The following is a 25,814-nucleotide window of genomic DNA, read 5'->3' as shown; positions in this document are numbered from 1 at the left end:
TTTGAAACTTGTCTACAATTATAATAATGTAAATTGAATTTCTAGGATAATTTTGAAGAAACTGTAGTATGTGTCAGCAACTTATCAGAATGACATTGCAATTTTAAAGTTGGCGAAGACGGTCCAGAGGTAGGGAATTTTAAACAGAGTTAGGCTTTTTTCTTTTTGTTTGTCTATCATTTGTAAGCGTAAATGACCTATTTTGGTAGTTTTTTTTTCAATTGTTCAAAAAAAGTTGGTTTGTTCTCAAAATTATTGTTCATTTTCCCTCAATTTTGTTAGTTTTTACACAGACCGATCTTTCAGTAAAAAGACTATCAATTTTTAAAAAGTTTGTTCCAAAAAATCGTTCCTTCAGATAAAAAAAATATTTTTTTTTTCAAGTTTGCTTTAGTATTTCTTTAATAGTTAATATAGTTTTTTTAATTTCTTTGAACGATCCAAGTCGTTCATCCATCGTCTTTATTTTTTCTACCTGACAACATTGTCCACAAAAAATATCATCGTTCAAAAACCATCCCTAACTAAGGGTGCAAAATTGGTCTTTAAAACAGTGAAAAATATACTTCATGGCCAGTTTCAATTTACAGCCCCGAGCCGAGATTTAGATGTAAAGCCAGACCTGACCTATTATAAAAACAAGCTTTTGTAAAGAATGAGTTTTAGATATTCACCCCGGACTAACCAGGGCAAGATAAATTTGGTTTCCACACTTGAATTCAACAAATTAAACGGAACAGAATATTTCTGTAGCTGTTGTATTATTCGATGTTAAGGAAGGGGGGGGGGGGTATCTTTTTTATTACTGGGTATTTCGCAGCTTTTTTAGATAAAGGAATTGACTCTTTGTCACAAACTCTGATTTTCTAATACCTATATCTTTGCAATCCAATCTCGTAAACGTTAGATATTTCAAACTATGGATTCTGCTAGATCAAATAGCCTAAGTTTGAAATATCAAGGGTTTCCACCATTAGGTTGCCAAAATATAAGGATTAGAAAATTTAAGTTTGTGGCAAAAACTCAATTCCTTTATCAAGTCATCAACAATGTTGAAAACCTATTGAAAATTTTCAATATTTTAATAGAACAAAATCTGTTTCTCCAATATGCCTACCTGAATCAGATGCTGATTTTCAGGGACAGAAAGCCTGGGTCGTAGGTAAATAAAAAAATTAACATAAATAATATATTTCAAAAATAATAAGGGATGGGTTTCCTACAAAAGATGAGCCCTGAAAAATAACTTCAGTTGGAATTATTTTTTCTAGCAAACATATCAATTATTATTTAAAGAAAATATTTTGTTTACTATTAAAATACTATGATAAAGGTAAAAAAATAATATTCAACCGTAAGAACTTCATATTTAAAATTTTGAGGTAGAGCTAGCAAAGGTCCGTTAATGTACAGAAAGCATTTGAAAAAGAACAGAAGATTCCATTATGGTACGACACAATTTGTTACTAAAAGGTCTGCGCCAAAAAAAAAATTTTAATCCCAAATTACAGGGCTTACTTGGCTACCTTTTTCCTCCATTTATATCAGACGTCAAGCGTTATCATTGATGGTATTCCTTCAGATTAAACCAATCAGAGCTTCCATATGAAAATGGTACTAGCTGTCCAATATCAGCTGTTTTGGACTTTGTAAAATATTTATAAAGAATTCCAATAAAAGGGACCAATTATAATAAAATAAAATTTTAGGATTTGGCTCTTTATATTTCAATGGTCCAGCAAGTAGTATTCTACAAGAGGTTGAGGTTGATGTATGGAATCAACAGGAACCCATTTTTAGCAAAATATGGTTTTGAAAAAAAGAAGTGTCGTTTTTTGAAAAGGATCGTTTTTTAAACTGAAAACGAACCTGTAGTTTGTTTTCTAATTCTTTGTTTCGTTAACAAAGATTGGTTGTTACAGATTTTTGACGATCAGTAACGATCGTTAATAATCATCAATGAAAACAAAAAATGCAGTGGAAAAGTTCTTTAGTCGTCATGAAACAAATTAAGAAAACGATCAACGGGAGGAAACCAACCAAATGGGATCTGAACTAATTATTGTGTAGATTTTTATGAAATTATTAGTATTTTACAGTTTAGTTGCGGTAAGTACGGCTCAAATAGTATAGGGGTAAGCACTGAGCTTGTCTCTAGACCAGCTAGTAAAAGGTATAACAAAGGTGGCATCTATTCCAATCTTTTTTATTCAAAATCTTACTGTATGATACAGGGTGTCCCAATAAACATGGGAATTTAGTGACGACTTTTATATCGTCTTCGTTAAATGCAGCATTTTTTCATGAACACAATTATTGCAGTATTCCAGCTTAAACATCTAATATCGAAAGCGCCTGGTCTTGAGATTTTCAAAATGTGGTCTACCATTTCTGTATCTTTAAAATTGAAGAAGATATTGCGAAATTCGTACAAGTTTCAATTTATTTAATAAATCAAAATTGTCTTAATATGTAATATCTTTGTCAATTTTTAAGTAACAAGATAGGTAGACCACTTTATAAACAGCTCGTCAGACGTACAGCCTAGTTTTTTTTTACTTTCTTTGTCATGCATTAAATATCAGAAATCAAAGACGACTTTCAAGTCGTATCTCAATTTCCATGTTTATTGGGACACCCTGTAGTACATAACATTAATTATGGAAATATAAAATTCACCTCTTTTGCTAAAAGACATGTGCCTCTAATTACAGACGTAAACGCAAGTAAGTGTTAATCATAGACTAAAAAATGAAGAATAATAATCAAATATGTTAATCATAGACTAAATAATGAAGAATAATAATCAAATATGTTAATCATAGACTAAATAATGAAGAATAATAATCAAATATGTTAAGCCCAACTAGATAAACAGCCTTGTTTCAATAGAAGTAAAGCATTATGATTCCTTTTTGCCCCTAATTTACATGGGAACTCTAATTGGATTAAAAGAAATGGATTTATTGAAAGATAGATCTTGCGCCTTTGCAATCTCTATTTGGTTCTGAATACTCAAAATATACGTAAGTAAACTCTGATTGAATTGAACAATACCAGAAAATTTAAATAAGGGTGGATAGGCCATAAACTCTTCCAGCCATTTCACGCCATATTTGGTAAGACTATTTCATGACTGCCATCTAACACCTCCTGTTTCATGACTGCCATCTAACACCTCCTGTTTCATGACTGCCATCTAACACCTCCTGTTTCATATATTCCACTTTCACAGTTTCCAATCAAGAAATTTTAACGTCCATATTTACACTTTTGAAATTTAATTTTGATCTTCTATTTCCTTTTGATCTAAGTTAATTATGAAAACCTAAATTATTAATCTAGTTCTAAATACTTGTTTGTAAGGCTATTAAATGAATCCCATCTTGATTTGGATACTCTCTTATTTCTGATATTAAGCAAACAAACTAGAAGTGTAAAACTAAAAAGTCTTAATAAGTAGATCAAATTATTAAGACATTTTGTTTACAGATTCTTAGAAATTTGGTTTGGTAAGATCGGAACGACAATTCAAACCAGTTATCGTCGTCACTCCTCAAATATAAGGTTTTTAGGATGCATCAAAAAAAATTTACGAAATTCCTCTTTTAAGGTTCATTCTAAATACAATGCTATGTGCTGGTTCTCCTGGGAAAGACTCCTGCCAAGGTGATAGCGGGGGTCCGCTGAACTGTAGAAATCCAACAACAGGTATGCTTGGGAAAGGTTTCTAAACAAACAAATAATCTTAAAAAGTAAATGTAGTAGACATGAAATCTTTTGTCAATTAAATGTGTAATCTATGCAATGTAGTATCGAAGAAATCTAGTATCTATGAAATGTAGAATTTATGAAATGTCCATGAAATTAATTTTCTATAAAATGTCTTATCTATGAAATGTAGCATCTTTTAAGTGGAGTATCTTTTAAAAGCAATATCTATGAAATGTAGTATTTATGAAATGTAGTATTTATGAAATGATGAGTATTTATGAAATGATGTAGTATCTTTGAAATGATGCAGTCCCTTTGAAATGTATTGTTAAACATGTTTTATCTTTGAAATGTATAATATATGTTTAATCGTCTTATCTATGATATTAAATACACTCTCCATGAATTTTTTTTTTTTTTTCATGAAATATTCTTAACATTTTGAGGAACCTGGTCTTTGTGTGGAATAGTTTCCTGGGGTATAGCGTGTGCAGATAAAGGTTATTTTTTTCATTAAAATTTCTGTAAATTCTTAAGTTATTTATAACTATTTATAATACTGTCCTTTTGGTTTGCAGTGTTTAAGTTTTTGGACAGAAATTTTTCTTCATCGAAAAGGTTCAAGTCTTTTTAGATTTAATTTTGACAAAATATAATCTAAAAAGACGAGAACCTTCGAGTTATAGACCATTTTATGTAACGTTTGTGTACTTGTCTTACTTCAATGGCTATTTCTAGATCAAATAAGCTTTGAAACTATGCAAAAGTCAAAATAAGGGGTTGATTTTAATCTTATTTTTATTTCAATTAAAAATTTTTTTTTGGAAATATCCTAATTCGGAAACCAATCAAAACTTTTTGGCACATATAGCACATGTACAGATAAAGTACACTGTGCTGTCTGTGACTATAGTTTCATAAAAAATAATCTTCAATAGAATAGGGCGGAGATGAAAAAATAGAAATGATTAATATAATTCACAAAAAAAGATAAGATATGAATGGCGAAATTAGACAAGCATTTTTTTCTGTGGAAATCCTATAACGTTACATGTGATCAACAATATGAAAGTTATTCTTGTTGTTCTAATCAAAAAAAAGTTTATTCCTGATAATTTCCTTTCATATTTTATTCAGCAGATTTTTTTAAAAGAAATCTCAATTTAAGATTTTAAACTATTTTTCGAGATAAAGAGGTTTTTATCTTAAATTGGCATTTATGGTTAGTGCAGTAAAAACTAAGGGTATTTTGCAGGGGTGGGATAACTAAACACTCCCCCACGAACTCCATGTATCTTTGCAACCGAATGGTGCGTAAAGTTTTGATGTTTCGAACTTATACTTTTGGATCTAGGAGAATTCTAAGTGTTTTGAATATCTAAGCTCTATACCATCAAGTTGCAAAGAATAAACAATAAGAACTAGCGACTAATGTATAGAATAAACTATAAATATCGCAAAAGCTGTTTTGATATAACTTTACCTGTTTATTCAATGTTGATTTATAAATTTGATATTGTTAGTCGCTGTAATTTGGCAAAAAATAGAATTTTAAAGGGACTGTAAAGGAAAAATGAAAGGGGGTATAGGCTGAAAGCTAATCACCTTAGCTCTTGATCGCGACCCATGAAAGTTTTATCTGATGTTCCTGTCTCGAGAAATTGATATAAAACTGTATTAAAATTATACGAAAGTTCATATATGAAAAACTTAGAAAATCTTTAAACTTAAATCACGTGACCAGAACTATCACCAATGGGAGAGAAGTATACTGGTCACGTGTCTCCGCCTTTATCACATGACCACTTTACTGCACTGTCATTGGTGGAATTTCTGGTAAAGTAATACGGACGTATAAATAATTTAATGAATTAAATCTATCAAAAATAGAAATAAAAAATACAAAATTATAATTGGAGTAAACCAAATTTACAATTAGCTTTCTCTGGAATATCATCGTTTTCAAATTGGTTGCTTATTTGCTGAATTTGATCTATTTAAACCCTCTACTTTTACAGAAAATTGTATATATATTAATTTTCGTATAAATTTGACACAGTTGTATATCAATTTCTCGAGATAAGAACATCAGATATAACTTTCATGGGTCGCGATCGAGAGCTAAAGTGATTAGCTTTCAGCCTGTAGCCCCTTTCATTTTTCCTTTACAGTCCCTTTAAATCCAATTTTTAGGAACAATACATCCCATGTTTTTTGGAATTTAGACATCTTTTAATTTTGAAATCAACGAACAAAATTTTTTATGTTTTTTGTTTAGATTATCCTGGAGTTTATACAAACGTTGCAAGATATCTAGATTGGATAAATACAAACAGTTTATAAGCATCGAAATAAATAGATATTTATTAATTTTTCATTTAATTCTTTTGTATTATAGTATATTGGGTAACCCACGGCATGAAACGATGAAACTTTTCAAACATGATGATCCCAAGTTTCAATTAAGTCTTGAAAGCGGTGTTTAAATGACTTTCTTAATAATTTGGCAAAGAAATAAAGAAGCTAATGGTTTCATGTGAATCATGAGTATAAGGAAACAGACAGAATAAATTTTTCGCTTCGTTTTGAGGATTTGAGATACTACGCGAAAAATAAAATTCTTAATTTTTTCTTGCAAATCTAGACTAGATAAAGAGCTTTAGCTAGCAACAAAATTACGAACACATGATACATAAATTATTTATACAGAGAGTACAGCAGTTTGACATATACGGGTTGAGGTTGGATATAGTTTTTCAGAACTAGAAAAGAAGAGAAAAACGAATTTCGCCAAATAAAAACGGGGCTGAAAGAGCTCTGGAAAACTATGTCCAACCTCCCAATTGGTACTCATATAAACACGTACTGTAACGTCTAAGTCAAGAGTTGAAAAATATTGGTATCACTTAAAATTTTAATGTAAATAAAAATAACAGTATAACTAGAAAGAAGTTTTTAGACTGAGAACTGCGGTTCCATCTATATTTGGTTTGGCTCGGAGCTAAGGTCGTCTAAGATTCTTGAAATCATTAAGAATTAGCAAATTCCGCAGAGTCGTCTCTGAAGTTTCATCCTTTATGTGTAACCTGTATAAAGTGTTGTTAATCGCTTTGGATCGTTAAAAAGATTTCAAAACTGTATTATGTATGTTTACTTATATTAAACTTTTAATATCTTTTACAAATTTACAAACCCACTTTATTTATACACCACTACACTTAATGGACGTAGATAACCCCACCCCCCACCCCTCCCTGACTGGAATATCCCTCTCTCCCCATCTCCCCTATCTCGTGACTGAATATCACAAGTCTCTAGATACGTTGTATAGTTAGATCAAACAAGATTTTAAATCAATGTAGGAGGAATTAAGATCAATTATAAGAATATTTCTAATTCTTTATCAAATTATATTGAATTTTTTTTGTATTTAATTTGAGTGAATTAATGTCTGCATTATAAAATCAGAAATTAATTTATAATCGGTCCATTTGTTATCCCCTCGATTATTATTAACTTGTCTAATTTGAATATTTCTAAGTCATCGCCCTACATTCATCATGAGACAACCTAATAGTGCAGTGCCGTATTCTCAGCTGAAAGGTTAATAAGGGACTGTCCACGTTATTTGTCAACTGTCAAGTTGAGTTTTATTTTACGAACTTTAAAGGGACTAACGACCTTTTCAATTTTGAGTCTTGCATAATTACGAATGCTTAAATAATGAGACATAAGCTTATACGCTCTTAAGAATATGACAGTTGGATTTCAATTTACCTGATATACTTTATCTGAAAACCAATGAGGAAGATATCTTTTTTTCTAACTAGAAAAGTAATAAATTCTTTTAATATTTTCTTCCTTCTCTCTGAAAGATATATGCTTCAGTAAATTTTACAAATCAATTTGTACCTAGACAAAAATATCTCATTTATGCTTTATCAACTGTAAAATAATGCATTTTTACTTTCGTTTCTTAAAGGCATGAAATTTGCTACTCTCAAAAGAAATCTAATGAATAGTTTATTTTCTAATAGATACCATGACGTACGTCCTTGTAACTATTGCTGTATTAATATTTAATTAGCATAACATTTTTTTGCCATTTATTTTGCCACTAAACAGGTGTGGAAGCGCAATCATCAAACACCATTTTGTAACATAATTTTTGGGCCAGAGGTAAAACGGGTAAGGGCAGCTCCAACCCCCCCCCCAAGTCAGAATTTTTTTAGACCCAGGACTACAGCCAGTAAAGGTTGTTTGTGTACATACTGACCTCTACCGTACTCAAATTATTCAAGGTAACAATTTGAAATAATTTAAAATAGTCTGGGTAGTCAGGGTAGTCAGGGTAGTCAGGGTAGTCAGGGTAGTCAGGGTAGTCAGGGTAGTCAGGGTAGTCAGGGTAGTCAGGGTAGTCAGGGTAGTCAGGGGTCAGATTTTCTGATAGATTTTCTGTACATCATTTTAGACGAGGCGAGGGGTAACGTGGAACAACACTAAAAACTGTTCATTAAGGAACCCAACTAGAAGAAGGAGCGAGGTTAAATTTTTGCCTAATCCTAACAATGTTGGGTCTTTGCTTAACAGCGGCTATCCTAGCGCTTAGTATGCCTGCAGCCTTTAATGGAGAAACCATATTTGGTGAGTACTAAAGTACATTTGAAGTACAGATTTTAAACATTCGTGGTTTTTGGACTTGTAAAAAGCTTGACAAGAATCTAAGATTTTAAAGTTGTATTTTGGATAAGCTTTTTTACATAATTTAATATTTGTACTCTAAATAATGATACAGAATGATCCCCAAAGAACGGCTAAAACTCTTATCATTTGACGATCCCAAGTCTGCCTTAAAAATAGTCAGTTAATTGGTTTAAAGTTAATGAATTATGACGAAAAAAAAAGTTTACAGTTACAGGGAATCGAATCTTGGTTTTTTTGCAGTCGTCTCATCTCACCTTCTGTGGGTGACCCTGTGTATGTATGGCCAAAACGATGGGTTTAGTCGTTTTCATACAATGGAAATAAAAATCTTTGGTCAGGGAAAAAATTTGCATTTATAGCAAACTTAGAGAAAATCATATTTTGCTAATTGAAAACCAACTCAGATTCAAGCACCTTTGAAAAATTTCAATGTTTAAAAACGGATCCTCAAAACGATACCCACCTGTATTATGCATATCCAATATAATTAAGTAGTATTATGTTATTTGATTACAGTGAAACTGATTAGACATTTTTTAGATATCGTTGGTAGTGAAGTGTATGAAAGCCTAGAGCCGAATGAGTTTTACGATGTTAAAAATATAAAATTGAAGAACTCGCAAATGTTTGAAAATCTGGAAACTCTGAGAAATTTAGATGGAAGTAATGATGAAGAAATTGATCTTTCTGGAGAAGTTTATCCTAAAAAGCAAACAGAGGTTAGTGACGGGGTTTAACTTTATTGTGACAAGACAAGCCATTTTCTATTTTTATTGTGACAAGACAAGCCTTTTCTATGTTTATTGTGGCAAGACAAGCCAATTTCTATGTTTATTGTGACAAGACAAGCCATTTTCTATTTTTATTGTGACAAGACAAGCCATTTTCTATGTTTATTGTGACAAGACAAGCCATTTTCTATGTTTATTGTGACAAGACAAGCCATTTTCTATTTTTATTGTGACAAGACAAGCCATTTTCAATGTTCATTGTGACAAGACAAGCCATTTTCTATGTTTATTGTGACAAGACAAGCCATTTTATATGTTTATTGTGACAAGACAAGCCATTTTCAATGTTCATTGTGACAAGAAAAGCCATTTTCTATGTTTATTGTGACAAGACAAGCGATTTTCTATGTTTATTGTGGCAAGACAACCCAATTTCTATGTTTATTGGGACAAGACAAGCCATTTTCTAATTTTATTGTGACAAGACAAGCCATTTTCTATGTTTATTGTGACAAGACAAGCCATTTTCAATGTTCATTGTGACAAGACAATCCATTTTCTATGTTTATTGTGACAAGACAAGCCATTTTCTATGTTTATTGTGACAAGACAAGCCATTTTCTATGTTTATTGTGGCATTTTGTATCATAAGTTCTAGTAATTATGATTTTAACCCAATTCTAAAATATTGGGTGTCCTAAAAAATATAACAGTTGAGAGACCGCTTCAAGATCGTTTTAATCTTTTTCATACTTTTCGGCATGCATACGACAATTTACTTTTATAAGTATCATCCATGAAATATTGATCTCAAAATTTTCTTAGTCAGAGCACTTTTAAAATGTGTTTTGCCTTTTCTTTACCTTTAAATATTATCGAATTGTGTAAAAAATTTTATTCAGATTTCAATTTTTGAAATAAAACTAAAATTGTCTTAACATGAGAGAACGTTGCTTCTAAAATTATTTGACAAATAAATGCCGCAATATATTTCAAACATAAAAGACGATCTTCAAACTGTCTTTAAACTTACTGTAGCATTCTGAACTTTTCAGGACTTTGAAATAGAAGATGAGATTACTATGAAGGATGTTGATTACCCTGATGAGGACGGAATTATGACAAACCAACCCTTAGATTCATTTCTAAACAACAGACCTATCATAGGTATATAAACATAACATTTATACAGTCCTTTTCTATAAAGAACCCGGAATATTTACCGTATGACTTTGTTCAGAATGAAACATTTTTTTTAGTTATTTTGAGAGACAGACAGGTTACCTATAATGAATGTCGCAAACTAATTTTATCATATTATGAATATTATTCCGGGTTATTTAGAATGGGACTGTATGATAAAAAAAAAAAAAAAAAAANTCATCATTGTTATAATTCCTATTAACATTATAGTCATTACCATTTCTAATATCATTAATATAATTATTTCAATTAATTATTTTTTTTATTTTAACCAATATTGTACTTTTTAATATTATCATCACTATCGTTATTCTCATTAAAAAAATCAACATGATTATTGATATTTTCCATTATTACTGGTGTTATTTGTCTTATGTGTAAAATCCAGGAATGGACAAATTTCACTCTTTTCAGAAAAACGATAATTTTCTTTGAAACTTTCTATGATTGCTATAGATCATATGCTACTGCAACCAAAGATATAACATATTGTAAGAAAACATTCCTACGCTTTGCGTAAGCATAAATATTTACCTAATTTGACTGAAATAAATCTTGTAAAAAAAACGATTGTTTTCGCTCTGAAACTAAAGTTTTGTCAATTCGTTTTACGTTTTCTAAAGCTTTAAACGAATACTTAGATACTTAACTATTCGTGTTTTCTATGAAATAAAAATATGTTTATAATTGTTAGTAAATAAAAATCCAAATGATTTGTTTTTGAAACGATGTTTATACCTAAATATAACTATAACTATAACTATATTTAACACAATTTATCTATTACAGGTGTACTCAGGAATGGACAATAACAATTATACACTTCTAATTCCATAATTTTTGTCTATCTTTAACTTATATAATAGACTTTATTATTTTCCAAAATTTTAGGAAATATTATATTTAAGAAACAATTAAAAATCGTCTTTAACCCTTGATAGTTATATTACTTTAATTGGGTGTAAAAAACACTTAATGTATGCCCTATGTAACTTTAAATTTGATTTTATTTAAAAAATTAGAATCTAACGAGATTTTATATATCTCCGTAAAGTACAGTGATATCCAGAAAACAATGTAATAGGAAGACGACATTTTAGAATTATTTGATGTTATTACAAAGAAAATAGTTTCACTAGACGCTTATAAAATTATTAATTTGGCGAAATGGGTATGTTTCAACTGTACAATTCCCGTGTTTCATGTCCATTAGACATTTTAAAGTTATACATTGATTCTAAAAGTCATCTTCATAATCCGGAGTTTTCAGGTTATAACGGTATGAAGTTTAAAAAATACAAAAAAGGAAAACAATATTTTGTAAATGAAAGTGTGCAATCTGAAAAGTAATTGTTAAAATTAAGTTGACGAATAAAGCTTCAACTGGTTCTAAAATCTAAAACGCCCTTTCAATTTACTCTCATGGCTACAGGGCACAAAGTGCACAAAAAGATTAGACTTTATTGACAAGTCAAATTTCAGGATATTACTAGTACAACTCTGCGACCTTATGGCTTCTCTCGTTTTGAATTCGTTCGTTCTTCCCATACACTATTACGTAAGGATTAATAATTGAAACCTTTCATCAAAATGTTAACGTTTTTTTCAATTCGACGACAACTTAACTGTTAACGTTTGGTAATGTTATTTGTTGTCTAAACAGTCAGGAGTTGGACAACGACCTTCGAGACAAACTTCCTAAAGGATTAAATATGACAGCTTACATTGCTGCAAGCTACGTCAAGTAAGTACATATGATTCATAATATATATCTATTGTTCAAAGAATTTTGACTACTGAGTACTAAGGATCGTCATGAGACGTGAAACATTATGTTTAGTATAATTCTTTTTTATTAAACATAATGTTTCACGTCTTATGAAGATCCTGAGTATATATATATATATATATATATAGACTTTGCTTCGGTGTTCGTTTGTTTGTATTCAATAAACGGCATACCAGTGGAACTAACGGGCCCATTTTTTTTAATTTTCGAAAATTAATATTCTTAATTTTCGAAAATTAATATTCTTAAAAATGCGCCAGTTTAGATTGATGAATACGCTACAATTTTGAAATGATTAAAATGGCAAATTAATCACATACAATTCGTTGCAGCCTTAGAACTAAAAAGCTTTAGTTTTTTATAAGGAATTGGTAAATTTTCATATATTTTTACGTGAGCGCTTGCAAAGACGTTGATAGGATTAAAGATAATTAGAAGGTCGTCTTATATTTCCCATGTTAATGGAACGCTCTTTACTTTAGATGGATTGAGAGTGGGGGAGCAAGGGTGGTTCCTGTCATTATTGGGAAATCTAAATCTTATTACAAAAAGGTAACTATTGACAGTAGTCAGTAGACCGTAGACAGCAGTGCTCAGTTTCATTTGCCATAATACTTTTGCCATAATTACTTTTGCCATACTTTTGAAAGTGTAACTTATGGCAAGTGTTACTTATGGCAAATGTATTATGGCAAGTGTAATAATGGCAAAAGTATTATGGCAAATGAAACTGAGCCGACAGCGGATAGTATACAGTAGACAGTAGATACGTAGTAGACAGTAGACAGTAGACAGTGGCCGGTAGGCAGTGGACAGTAGACAGTAGACAGTAGACAGTAGACAGTAGACAGTAGACAGTAGACAGNNNNGAGTTTACAGACTGGATTGAGGGTTTTTATCTATGATAATATTTTGTCCTAAGCTTTATAACACTGCGAACCAAAATAATGGTGTTTAAATATTTACAGTCATTTAAAAAAATCTCACATTTTCTTTCTATGAGTAAATATTATAAAACACATAAAAAGGTATGAAATTAGACATACAAAAATCTACATTTATGGTGTAAAACTGGGTTCTTGAGTTAAGACTCAATAGACTTTTAAGCAGGACCTTTAGTATATCGTGATATTTGCAATGATTCCCTTTAACTTTAAACTTCTCTCTTTCTTTGCCCAATAATAAAAGGGCCATACTGAGTTACACAAACACTATATCTAAGAAAGAAAACTTAATTTAATCCTGAAATCGTATTATTTTAAGAGTTTTAAGTCGTCTTCATAGTATCATCCTTTGTGGGTATTCCTGTATATGTTGTATATTTTCATTTTAAAGGATTTTTTATGAATTTAAATGACCACCACTCATTTTTGAGCAAAATTGACATGACAGTCGTTAATTCTCTTTCTGGCAAACAATATATTTGGACATTTGCTTGTTTTTCTAGTTTGAAGAAATCCTTGTTAAAACATGACTTTTTCATTTCATTTACAAATTGTTAATTATAATATTCGTGGTTTAGATATTATCATGATTGAAGAAAAAGACAGAAAATTTTTTTTTAGTTGCGGCTTATACTTTAGAGGAAGAGTGTCACTTCTTTGGTTACTGGCCTTCCTCCCCTAGAGAAGTGATAACCTTTCTAATCTGTATACGCAGTTTCCCCTCCCCTAGAGAAGTGATAACCTATCTAATCTGTATACGCAGTTTCCCCTCCCCTAGAGAAGTGATAACCTACCTAATCTATATACGCAGTTTCCCCTCCCCTAGAGAAGTGATAACCTATCTAATCTGTATACGCAGTTTCCCCTCCCCTAGAGAAGTGATAACCTATCTAATCTGTATGCGCAGTTTCTAACGGGCATGTTATAATTTTAATGATATTCAGGCAAATGACAATGGAGACTATTTTCCGATCTGGGGAACATGTAACGGATTCGAACTGTTGACCGTCATGTCAATGTCTGATGACCAGTCAAGACTTACCGAGTAAGTATTTTTTTTATAACAAAAGCTTTAGGATGAATCGATGTGCCAATGCATAAAATTAAATTGAAATGAAGTTTTTAAAAATTTCCTTTTTGTTACAAAAAGAATTATTTATAAAACTATTGCATAGATACTTTATACTTTTTTTAGTTTAAATGAAAATAATATTGATATCAACTTGTATTTTGTTTGTGCTTTGTTAAAACGATTTTTAAATCTAGAAATAACCATTTCATCAATAAATAAAATTACCTATTACACTATTATTATCATTGAGTTTTGGACAAAGAGAGAGGAAACGGAGAGGTGATGTACACAACCGACCTCCCTATATTAATTAATTAATAGAGTGGTCGCGCGGTTGTGTACATCACAATATGTTTACGTATCTAACACTGTAAATTTGTATATAGAGTAATCGTAATTCTTTGGGGTGGTAAAATGTAGTTAATTGAATATTTGTGTAGATAATTAGATAGACACTTAATATGGATTGTAAACACAGGATTGTATACTGAAGTACATTCCAGTTCAGTTGTTTGTTTTTGTTAATAAAGTATGACCAAATATTGCATCGTGAAAAAAGCACAAACAATTCTTCTTGTAAAAATGTGATTTTTTTTCCAAAAAATCAAAACACTGTGCATGGCTAGACCTTTTAAGTTTTGTAGACTCCACCTTATATCCCTAAAATTGTATTTGCTCAAACCATTTTAAAAAAGGTGATTTTAGTCCGTGGAAAAGACCAAGTTAGAGGGAAAATTCAATGCCGGGGGGGGGGGGAGAAGCCAATGCCTTGTTCCGCAATTTTCTATTACCTAGAATACATTTCATTTTTATTTCATATCAGATGTATTGACTAATTGAATATCCTGCTGAGTATCTAATACACACTTTTCTTGAAAAATTTTTCTTTATATAAACAGGGAAAAGATAAAAACTATCAATTCAATAAAATCCCCCCTAGAATGACGATCACACCATATACAAGTGTACAGTCTTAGTTACGTAAATATAGCGTGATGTACACAACTGACCGCTCTATTGATTAGTTAATAGGAAGGTCGGTTGTGTACATCTGAGGTGAACTTTACCTCTTCGTTTCCTTTATCTATGGCTTTGGACTTAAATTTTCTCTGTATCTCGCATTTTTAAATTATATTTTGCACCTTGCTCGGGACAAAATATAATCTAAACCTTTTTGATGAATACTATTATTATCATTATTATTATTATTTTTATTATTATAATTATTATTATAATAATTATTATCATTATTATTATTATCATAATTATTATTATCATTGGTTTTTCTATTGAATACATAGTTCAAGTACTTGATCTCTTTAACAATGAAACCAATCATCCAAAGTTGATTTTATGAATATTTGAAAAGAAATTATTATAGCTAGTTAAGAACTGTGTATACACATAATAATGATTTACTTAAAACTGCAACTGTAGATAATGTGATAAAAGATGCATCCTTAAAATATGCATTGTATTTCAATAGTAATAATTCTTTTGTTTCTTATCATTAGTGCTTATTTTGGTGCGGACCGCACAAAAAACGGATCCGGACCAAATTATTTAATAATATCTTGGAATTCAAATTTTTGCTTAATTTTATGCTGAAACTTGAAGAACCATGAAGAGTATGGTAAGGTTTTAATAATCTTTCACTTACCAGGAAACATTTTAACCGACTATATGTGTCTATGGCGAAGATGTCTGGTAAATAATTCTGAACTTTATATGTTTGACATCGGTTTTCATGTCCTAAGGTTGATCACTTTTTTATCAGGTTTTGATTGATATTTTACTCCTTGGATCCTCGTGTTTTTGTTCATAAGAATCCGAATCCTAAACACTCCTAATCATAAAAGAAACAAATCTGTGAAGCTAGAGACAAAGGAATTGAGTCTTTGTCACAAACTCTGATTTTCTAATTCCTATATCTTTGCAGTCCAATGTTGTAGACATTTGACATTTTAAACTATGACTTCTGTTAGATCAAATAATATAAGTTTGAAATATCAAAGGTTTACGACATTGGGTTCAAAAGATATAGGGATTAGAAAAACAGAATTTGTGGCAAGGACTCAATTCCTTTAAGTTTTTTATATTCCTTCATATGAATGTCGTCTTCCTGAGACAAAAAATCTCTTCCATTTTGTTCTAAAGATTTTTATTCCTTTAAAATTATCATCGCAGTTGCGATTCTGAAGACCAGGCTTTACCACTTAAACTTCGTGGAGAGTGGAGACAGAGTAGAATATATGGCAGGGTAAGATGTTTTTCCAAAATATATGAAAACGTTTAGTTTTTTTCCAAAACTTGTACAAGGGGTTTCAGCCAAAGTTGATAAAATATTTTTTTGATAAATAATAATATTTAAATCCCTATATTTTTTTATTTTGATGGCGTGAAACTTTGATATTTCAACCTTAGACGTACTATTTTATCTTAAAGAATTCGTAATTTGAAAAAGTAAAAGTCGACGACATCGGATTTCAAAGATATAGGGATTAGAAAATCAGAGTTTGTTGCAATTCCTTTACTGATTTTTCTATAATATTTTCGGCAGTGATAACATTCAAAGCGTTTTATAAAAATGTCTGCAGCAAGGCAGGCGTTTCTAAGCTATGAAAGGGTTGATTTTTTTTCTAAAATCTAGGTTAGCTTTAGCTCTTTTGCAAAAATGTATTTGTATGACAAATTTGATAATTAGTAATTTTTATATTTATTGACATGTTTTTCAAAAATATTTTGTAGCAAAATGTATGTTTAGATCCCAAAACACATCCTACGAGATCTAATCAAGGAAGGTTTCATTAATACAAATATTCAAATATATTTCTGCAAAACTTTTCAACCCGGAACTAAAAGGTTTGAATCCGACTGTAGTCCCTGTTCTGTTAGGTCTGTTAGCCACGAAGTGGGATTTCTAATCCTTATATCCTTATATAATTAGATATTTCAAACTGTGAATTATGTTATTTTAATTAATCTAAGTTTCAATTATCAAAGTTTTACGTCATCAGAATGGATTCGAAAATTTGTGTTTGGGACAAAAAGACTCAGTTTCTTTGCGTTGCAGCTTTGTGATTTACAAATTCGAAGAATATAAAAACGCTACTTTGGACCAGCGTGGAAGGAAATATGTAAAATATAACATTTTTTAACAAATTTATTAAATTCTATTTTGCTTCTTTTTGAATCTACATTTATCCCAAGGATGGTTTTTTGCAAGAAAAGGAATGCCTAAAGTAAAAATAATGTTTTTTCAAGGGTAATGAAACATTAAAATTTTTAATAAACTTAAATATTTATTAACTCAAACTTTGAGCTTTTTAATTTTGTCGCTTTTCTCATGAATAAATCTATATGCGCCAAATGCAAACTATGCACTTGGGCCTTTCAGTGCAGAGGAAAACAATGGAAATTGCATTTAAAATAGAGAATAAAGTTTTTACAAAATGATTTTACAAATAATAAATATGAAACTTTTTTAACTTTTTGCAATATTTTCCCAACTGTGGAAACCGTTATTGTTAAACAAAGCTTAAGGAGATATAAAAATAAATTCCCTGTACGTGATAAAAATAAAAATAAAAGATTTTACTGGGAACTGTCAGAAAGCTGACATTTTTCTGTTTTTAACCCTATTCCTGCTGGGGGGGGGGTCAATTTGACCCCCCCTGTAGTTTTTTTACATAGCTTTTTGGAAAGCCTTTGACATAAGGAAACAAATTGCACAAGTTTTGCGAAAAAAAAATTGCAAATTTTTTGCAAACAACCTGTCAAAGGAAATTTGCACATTTTTAGCTTTTCTTGATTAAAAATCAGTTTATTTAAAATTTTGCAAAAATTTTTGCATATTTGAAATGGCAAGGTCAAGGGCTTTTTCAAAAATGTATAATTTTTCATTTTTTGGAAAAAAATTTTTTGCAAACATTTTTACCATATAACTGGATTTTGCGATTAAAAATTCTATTTTTGCAAATTTGCAAATTTTTTTGCAGATTCTAAAAGTAGAGCACAAGAGCTTTCCAATGATGTATCATTTGTCATATTTGGACATCAAACATGGGATTTAGAGGGGGGGGGGGTCAAATTACCCCCCCCCCAGCATATCCTGGTTTTCAAATACCCCAGCAGAGATAGGGTTAAGAACCTTATATATATGCAGATGTTAAATGTATTTATATATATTTGACTTGTGTCTGTTTAATTGTTAAAGAGTTTATTCATATTCAAAAACCGTTAAAACGGTTCAACTGATCGGTCCCTAATTTTTTGTGCAACTCATGTTTTAAATGTTTTAAAAAATTGTGCAAGGCAAAAATGTTAATCTTTGAAATTTTTGGAAATCAATCAAATTAAAAAGATAAATCCACGAAATTTTTAGTTATCTAATAAAAACATAAAAGTTTAACTAAAACAAGGAGCGTGAGTCACTGAAACGGTTCAAAAGCTGTGTAAAATATTTGTTTAAATGATTTCAAAATGAAAATGAATATAGAAACCTGTCACAATCAACTTTCATCACTTCTGCCTCACTCCAACCAACTTTACTAAGTAAGTTTAAATTGTTCCCTTCTATTTGATGCTTCTATGAAGAACATTGGATTTTAACTGTCCTGAAAGAGAATGTTAGCTTAATTTCATTTGACCTTCCAGTTAAGGTTTTCAAACTTTTACCTTTTATATTGGTAAATTTATCTTGGAAAAAACATCCCCACACCTGTAATAGGTGTGGGGTTGTTGAGTTGAAATCGAAACTACCTGCTTTGTATGGTTAGACAGACAGAAAATAATGTCGTCTTTTATAAATATATCAAAGCTAAACAAGGGGCATCCCGTTTTACAAAAGTAACCTTTAAACCTATGACCGAAATGATTTCAAGCATATATCTTTTATTGATCTACTGAAGCGTTTTAAAAGTTTGCAAACTATTATATATTTAAGAAATATCAATAGTTTCTTTTTAAAAGCTAGAGAAAAGCAAAATTTACTTTCGAATGAAAACCGATTTTAACATAAATTTTTTTTAGAAGGACACGAGTAATTGAACCACTGTGTTTAGCTCAAACTATTAACCGGGGTTCAGAACGGTTTAACCGTTATTAACATTTTATCTCCTCGATAATCAGTCAGTCCAAGTTTTAAAGGGTAGCGTTAAAAATCGGGCATTGCCTTCTTTGCCTGAAGGTCACTATGAATTACACTTTAATTCAGATTTGTTTGACTAAGAAATATTGTCTGGATAAAAAAGTTAAGTATTATTTCTTTATGGATAAACCTTATCCTTCATTTTATGTTTGGAAGCATTCCCTCTCCTTTATTTTTTATGTGCACATTGTATACAGTAATAAAGTGTTATCGGAACATTAGTGTTTGAAGATAGAAGGCGTTAACTTATGGTTTGGTGTTGTATATTTAATTTTAGATTTTAAATTCTTCATATTTAGTTTCATTCTGGCAAATGATAAATGCAATTCTTCAAATAAAAGTCTGCAAAAGTGTGTTGCTGACCATAGGAGATAAAAGAATAATTGGTATTTTTTTAGATTCGGAATGGAGCGCTTTTGGAATGCTTTATCTGTAAATAGAGATATCTATGATTTAGAGTATATTTCAACCATAGAGGTAAAATAATAATTAGAGATATTTATTTTTATCCATTTGTAGGAGTACAGTAAGATGTTAAATGTAAAATGTATTCTAGGCTCGAAATTATCCGTTTGTCGGAGTACAATTTCATCCAGAAAAGAACATTTTTGAGTGGAGCGAGAAGGAACGAAATATTCCTCATAATGAGTAAGTTTACGACATATTCTAATTCAAGTAAATTTTATGTAAAATTTAAATTTACACGTTTTCATTTTCTCTTTCTAAAGATCTATAAAAAAATCCCCCCCCCAGCAGGAATAGGGTTAACAAAATTCAATAAACCTAGTTAACAATTACTATCATTGATTTAATTATTGTTATTATAATTGTTGTTTCTATTATTATTATTATTATCATTTTTTTTATTATGATTATTATTATTATCATTATTATTATTATTATTATTACTATTATTACCATATCCAGAGCTGCTGTAAATGTTGGAAGTTACTTTGCTCGTTATCTGGTAAATATGGCACGGCGTAGCTTCCATTCTTTTGAAACCAGGTGATGCTATGTCAGATTAAAAAATTATTATATTTTAAAAATGTTAAGATCAGAATTTTCGTGTGAGTTTTGTTCATCTTGATTGCTTGTTCTCGATGATACCTCAATTAAAGTTATCCCTACAGGATTTCACCATCACGGAATATCGAAAAGGAATCATACTAATCAGTAGATATGCATAAGATCTACTGATCTCACAATATCCTGACTTCTGTACCGTTTTAAAAGAAAAACAAAGAAACATTTACATAATTTCCATTTAAAGATTGGTGAATTTCTGCAGCATCACATCGGACATGTAACTATAGCTATACCTTGCGGCTCACTTAAAATCAGATTCTAAAATGTTGCCGCGTTGAAGGAAATCACTTAATTCCAATGTTTGTTGGTCTACCCTGTATGTTCTCAAAGCAAACTCCGAGTTAATTTATAGTGCATCCATTAATTACAATAAAGTTTTCTCTATAAATTCTCTAATTCCCCTGAATTATTCAATTCTTTTGAATTAAATTAGTTTTATTAAAAAGTTATTTAAAATTCGTATTTTTGTTCATACGTGTCATTCCAAATCACTGTTGCTTTTCTGCTTTATTTTCCTGTTGTCAAAATTAAAATTATAAATTTTGCTTTGATTTCGTTCGTTCTCAAATTATCATTCAGTTTTCATCTATTTCATTCGTTTTCTCACTGAAATTGTTCGATGCAGTAAAAAATTGATTTGAAAAGGTTTGATAGAAAAAATTGTTCGTTCGTTTTTTCAAAATCTTTCGAAATATTCGTTTGTTTAGTAAAAAAATTTAACGAAATGGTTCTTGAACGATCAAGGTAATTTTTTGTCCGTTTTTAAAAAACGATAGTTTTTTTCATTTCTTTAAACGATCCAAGTCATTCGTTCATCGTTTTTTCTCTATGAACGACACCATTGTTCACGAAAACTTCCGTTCATTCTCAAAAACGTTGTTTGTTAAACGCGATGCCGATCTCTAGACTTATTTGTTCTTGGTCATTATAATCAAAAAGGAAAATAAACTTTTGTACACAATAAAAGGGTGTTAAAAAAAATCAACCTTTTTTCTCTCAGAGGCTTAATTATTACCATTATTACCCGATCATAATGAAATTAATATCGCAATGTCGAGGTCTCTGCGTTAGGACTTATCGGATTTGGTCAACCCTGCTTTAAATTAAGGCTTTTTATCTTTTGAATAGCCATGCACTACATTCCTCAGTAAACAGAAAAAAAAATACTTTACTTATGAATAAGATAAGAGTATTCATCTCTGGCTTCTATATCTAAATCGGCGACACATGATACATTGTTTGAAAAGGTAAAGGGTAGATTGGGTTTTTTGTCTTGGCTTTTTTACCCTTAAAACATTAGTCTGCATAATATGATTGAGTCATTCTTGTTTTTCTCCCTAAAAGTTTATAGTCCATTTAATTATTGTTGTATTGTAGTTTGGATGAAGAATATGCTCTGATCTACAACTATCAGCCTCTCTACTCGGAAAATCAACAAGTTCACATGACCTTTGAACAAATTTATCTCTTCTAGACGGAAGTTGAAAAATAAATATTTATTTAAATGCTAAGTTTTAATTTAAAATTCATGTCTCAAATTATATCAAAGAACGTATAGCGTCCATACAAATTCAGAAAGTTGCAACACACGACTCGGCTCATAAAAAATAAATTTAATTCCAAACAAATCATTCAGAAATTGCAACCTATATTCATAGGTAATTTTTCGACGCATTTGGATATAACTGATATTTCATAATTTTTTTTGATTTTTTAAAAATAATATTTAACTTACAACTTGTTTTCGCGGCTGGCGCTGGATTTTCGAATATCCCTGAAAAAAATTGAAATGTTGTCTTCATTATCAAAAATACTCGAAACAGGAATAAATGTTTTTCTCCATAATTTACACTGTAGCGCTAATTTTGTTAATTTTTCAGCTTAATGATTGAACACACTTTTGCCATATTTTATTTTGCAAGGACGGTCAAACGGTCAAATAAAAAGTCCATAACTTTCATACTACTTAAGCAACAGATATAAAATATATGTTTTTAAACCCCTAACCTTTCTAGACCTAAATCCCCCCCCATACGAAAAATGACCAAATCTTGATAGGGTTAAAATCCTAATATACAACAATCATTTAGGAAAATGTGGGGGGAAGGCTACTAAGAAATTTGCCATTTAATTATACCTCTATTGATTTTCGATCATCTTTAAAACCATCTTTGAGTAAAAATCATTGCATTGTAATCTTAAAAGAGTATATTCTAATAAGATTTAACTGTGTCTAACTAAATTTCTAACTGGTAGACTAAGTATTCAACGAAGTCAAAACTTGTGTGTACTGTTTTGAATCTCGGGATCAAATAATGATCTATACCTTTTGCGGATTAATTTAATTCGTCTTGGATATATCATAGTGGCTCAATTAACTCTGATTTAAGGATTAAGCAGTGATCCTTAAATTTAAAAGTTCCAACATTTCAAGATTACGGATAATCCGACCTTTATCTTGAAGGTTTTTTTCTTGCTTGCAACGATGTATTGCTATTAATTTCGCATCAAGCGAACAAATTTCTAGGTTGAGCTTGGATTAAGCTTAAATAAAACTGATACTGGTGTTTATAAGAAGAATGAGACTTTAATAACTTTAATAAGGATGTGACTTTAATAACTAAAAAGTCTTTACAGTATTTTGTTAGTTGCAGGGAGTGTCAGACAAAAGAGGAAATAATTCTATATAATCGTCTCAGGGTCACGCGTCGGAAGAAGCCTTCTTTTTTGGGTAACTCTGTATATGTTTGTTATTAAAAATATAATTCTTTGGGTCCTGGGAAGTGTATTGATTTTTCAGAATTAATTATTGGATATCTGGGGTGTATTCCCATAAGACTCATGTACACAAAAAGAAATGAAAAAAATACATTTTGGTGTCATAATTGATTCCATTATAATAGGTTCATTTTCACTGAATACATCTTTATTTCAATTATTTTCTCACAAATTAATTGATTACTTTCCTCAAACTTTAATATTTTCATCTACAATATTTAAAGAAGAAAACAATTGCTTACCAGAATACCATATTTGGAATAATCAGAACAAATTTGGAATAAATTGCATGTTTTGGTTGCGTTTTAAGTTTAAAAAATACACTTCTTGATTAAATCGAACTAAAAAAAATGTCAAAAGAACTGAGTTCTTGCCAAAAAAAGTGATTGTTTAATCCGTATATCTTTTCAATCTATTGTAATATACTTTGATCGTTCAAACTGTGAATTCTGTTAGATCAAAGATCAAATAGTAAAAGATTGAAATGTCAAAAGGATACACCATAAAGTTACAAAATATTGGGATTATAAAATTGGAGTTTGTGGCAAAACTCAGTCAAAAAGTTTGACCAATAATGTACGAACTGTTTTCCGTTTAAAACGGTTTAAGTTAAAACAGAATTAGTAAATGTACGAGAGTTATAAATGATTTGTAAAAGAACAGTGTTTCCTATAAATACAACTAATTGCAAGATTATTCAACACAAGTTTTATTTTCGTGGCAAATACAATTTAATGATCTATAAATTACAAGTTGCTATCCTCACTGAAATTATTTTGAGCCTCCTCATCGACATCTTTGGCGGAATCATCATCATCATCAATTTCATAAGTAGCAGAATAGCAATACACAGCAGCACCAGAGTAGTTGGTGGTATTATTACTAATGCAACTCAAATCTTGCTCATCTAGACTTTTACAGTTTAGCAGTTTGTCATCTATTGATATACTACTTAGATCAAGAGGGTCTAAGGTGTTTTCACATCCGTGCTCTTCACTTACTGATGTGCCCCAATTGGCTTTTTCCAAAACAGAATCCGTTGTGATGACTTCATCAAGTAATTTTTCCTGTACATTTGTCTCAGCACTTGAGTTTAATTCACCATGAACACATTTTGCTTCAGATTTTTCATTCTCAAACGATAAAGAGAAGGTTTCTCTATGATTGTAGGTTAATGATGTTCTACTTGATAGGTTATGTTTTATATTTTCAGTATTGCAAGACGCACTAGGTTTTTCTGAATTATCTAATATCTGGCAGGGTTTTAGTTCATTTTTTCTCTTAACCTTTTTAGACCTTACGCTCCAAATGGCTCTTCGATGCGAACTTAACTTGCTCTCTTTTTCCTGTCCAATTTGTTTATCTTGGGCCTGGTTAGGTTGAGGGGCTATCTGATTAGCTCTAAACCAACATTCCGGTGACACGCTTTGTCCATCTCCTTCTTCCCTGAAGCTAGCAGGACGTGCCCTTATTTTAGATATTTGTTGATTTTGATAGAAACAAATGGTATCCACACCTTCTTGTGACTCTTCTGGTATTTTCTGATAGCTTATAACACTGTTATCATCAAGAGAAGTAAAGTTATGTGAGTCAAGACTACGGCACTTAGATGCAAGCAAAACATTTATGTTGCATGTTGACAGAACAAGATCTTCTTTCGGATCCAGTTTCTGGTTTTTTACGGGGGTTAATGATCTATCATTTGTTGATATGGATTCACAATTGGAAGTTTCATTTCTATGGTTTTTGTTGTGCTTGTTTTTAGGATTCGTCATATATTGCCTTCTAGATGATTCAGTGCTAAGTGATTTGCCAGTTATTATTTTTTTCATAGGGTTGCTTTCTTGGGGACTTTTCTTTGAACTGTTTTGATTTAATGTTGTATTGTTTACAAAAGATTGTTTGAGAAATCTTCCACTATAGCTTAAAGGAGAGGCATGACAGCTTAGCTCAACTGGGGTATCCATTGAATAAGCCTTTTTAGAATAGCTCATCTTTCTTTTTAATTTATTAAACCTCATTCTCTGATCTTTTTCACTTTCGCTTCTAGTTACCATTCGTTGGTGGCGTACAGCATTGGACTCTTTGCAGTTGTAGCACAGTGTTGGTCTGTTGGGATAATCATATTGGGCCTTATTTTGTTTCCTTGGTGGGTCAGCGTTAAAATTGTTAATTTCTAACATCGGGTAGCTTTCACTGAGGAATATGGTTGTCTGGTATTCTTGAATATTGGTTGTATCACAATAAACCGCAATATCTTCACAAGTTTCTGTGTTTTTTTCAGTCTCTCCCTCATCTGGACCATCACATCTTTTAACATTGATGAATAAACTAAGAGGAATTTAAAAATATTTAGGGGAGTATCTTGAAATCTAAAAGGAAGGACTTTTAAAACTTAAATTAAATCGAAGATATATCAAACTTAGAAATCATATTTGACAATTGTTAAACCAGAACTGAAAAGTATGAAGTTAAGTTTAAGATATCTTATCATGAAACTTTAATTAAGGTGCCATCAATTCCTTGGCAGGTTACGTCCTCGTCTCCTAGAAGCCAACTCAAGCCTCCGCTCTCTGAAACAATTTACTAGAAAACATAAATGTTTTATGTTGAAGGGTTTTGTTCTGGTATATTTGGTGAA

At 30.6% G+C, this 25,814-nt stretch overlaps 2 protein-coding genes across 2 annotated transcripts; one reads left to right on the top strand and one right to left on the bottom strand.

Annotated features, from left to right (window-relative positions):
• Window positions 1-1,754: 1,754 nt before the first annotated feature.
• On the top strand, window positions 1,755-21,906 carry LOC111711448 (gamma-glutamyl hydrolase A). Its single transcript, XM_023485817.1, has 17 exons — window positions 1,755-1,759; window positions 7,256-7,317; window positions 7,947-8,015; window positions 8,233-8,358; window positions 8,959-9,137; window positions 10,205-10,316; window positions 11,142-11,151; window positions 12,016-12,096; window positions 12,624-12,693; window positions 14,006-14,130; window positions 16,345-16,417; window positions 16,922-16,954; window positions 18,656-18,711; window positions 19,705-19,783; window positions 19,863-19,954; window positions 20,234-20,314; window positions 21,773-21,906. The coding sequence occupies exons 2-17, from the start codon at window positions 7,275-7,277 to the stop codon at window positions 21,867-21,869; spliced, it is 1,326 nt and encodes a 441-aa protein (XP_023341585.1). The 5' UTR covers window positions 1,755-1,759; window positions 7,256-7,274; the 3' UTR covers window positions 21,870-21,906.
• A 1,960-nt stretch (window positions 21,907-23,866) lies between these two features.
• LOC111711446 (uncharacterized) lies at window positions 23,867-25,814 on the bottom strand. Its single transcript, XM_023485814.1, has 2 exons — window positions 25,696-25,814; window positions 23,867-25,483 (listed from the first exon to the last, which is right to left on the bottom strand). Exon 2 carries the CDS (start codon window positions 25,354-25,356, stop codon window positions 23,920-23,922), a length of 1,437 nt encoding a protein of 478 aa, XP_023341582.1. The 5' UTR covers window positions 25,357-25,483; window positions 25,696-25,814; the 3' UTR covers window positions 23,867-23,919.

This window comes from Eurytemora carolleeae, unplaced genomic scaffold, assembly GCF_000591075.1.
Source record: "Eurytemora carolleeae unplaced genomic scaffold, Eaff_2.0 scaffold1099, whole genome shotgun sequence".
Classification (NCBI taxonomy): Eukaryota; Metazoa; Arthropoda; class Copepoda; order Calanoida; family Temoridae; genus Eurytemora; species Eurytemora carolleeae.
The sequence above is the reverse complement of the archived record's forward strand: the minus strand, read 5'-3'. Positions and strand labels throughout refer to the sequence as shown.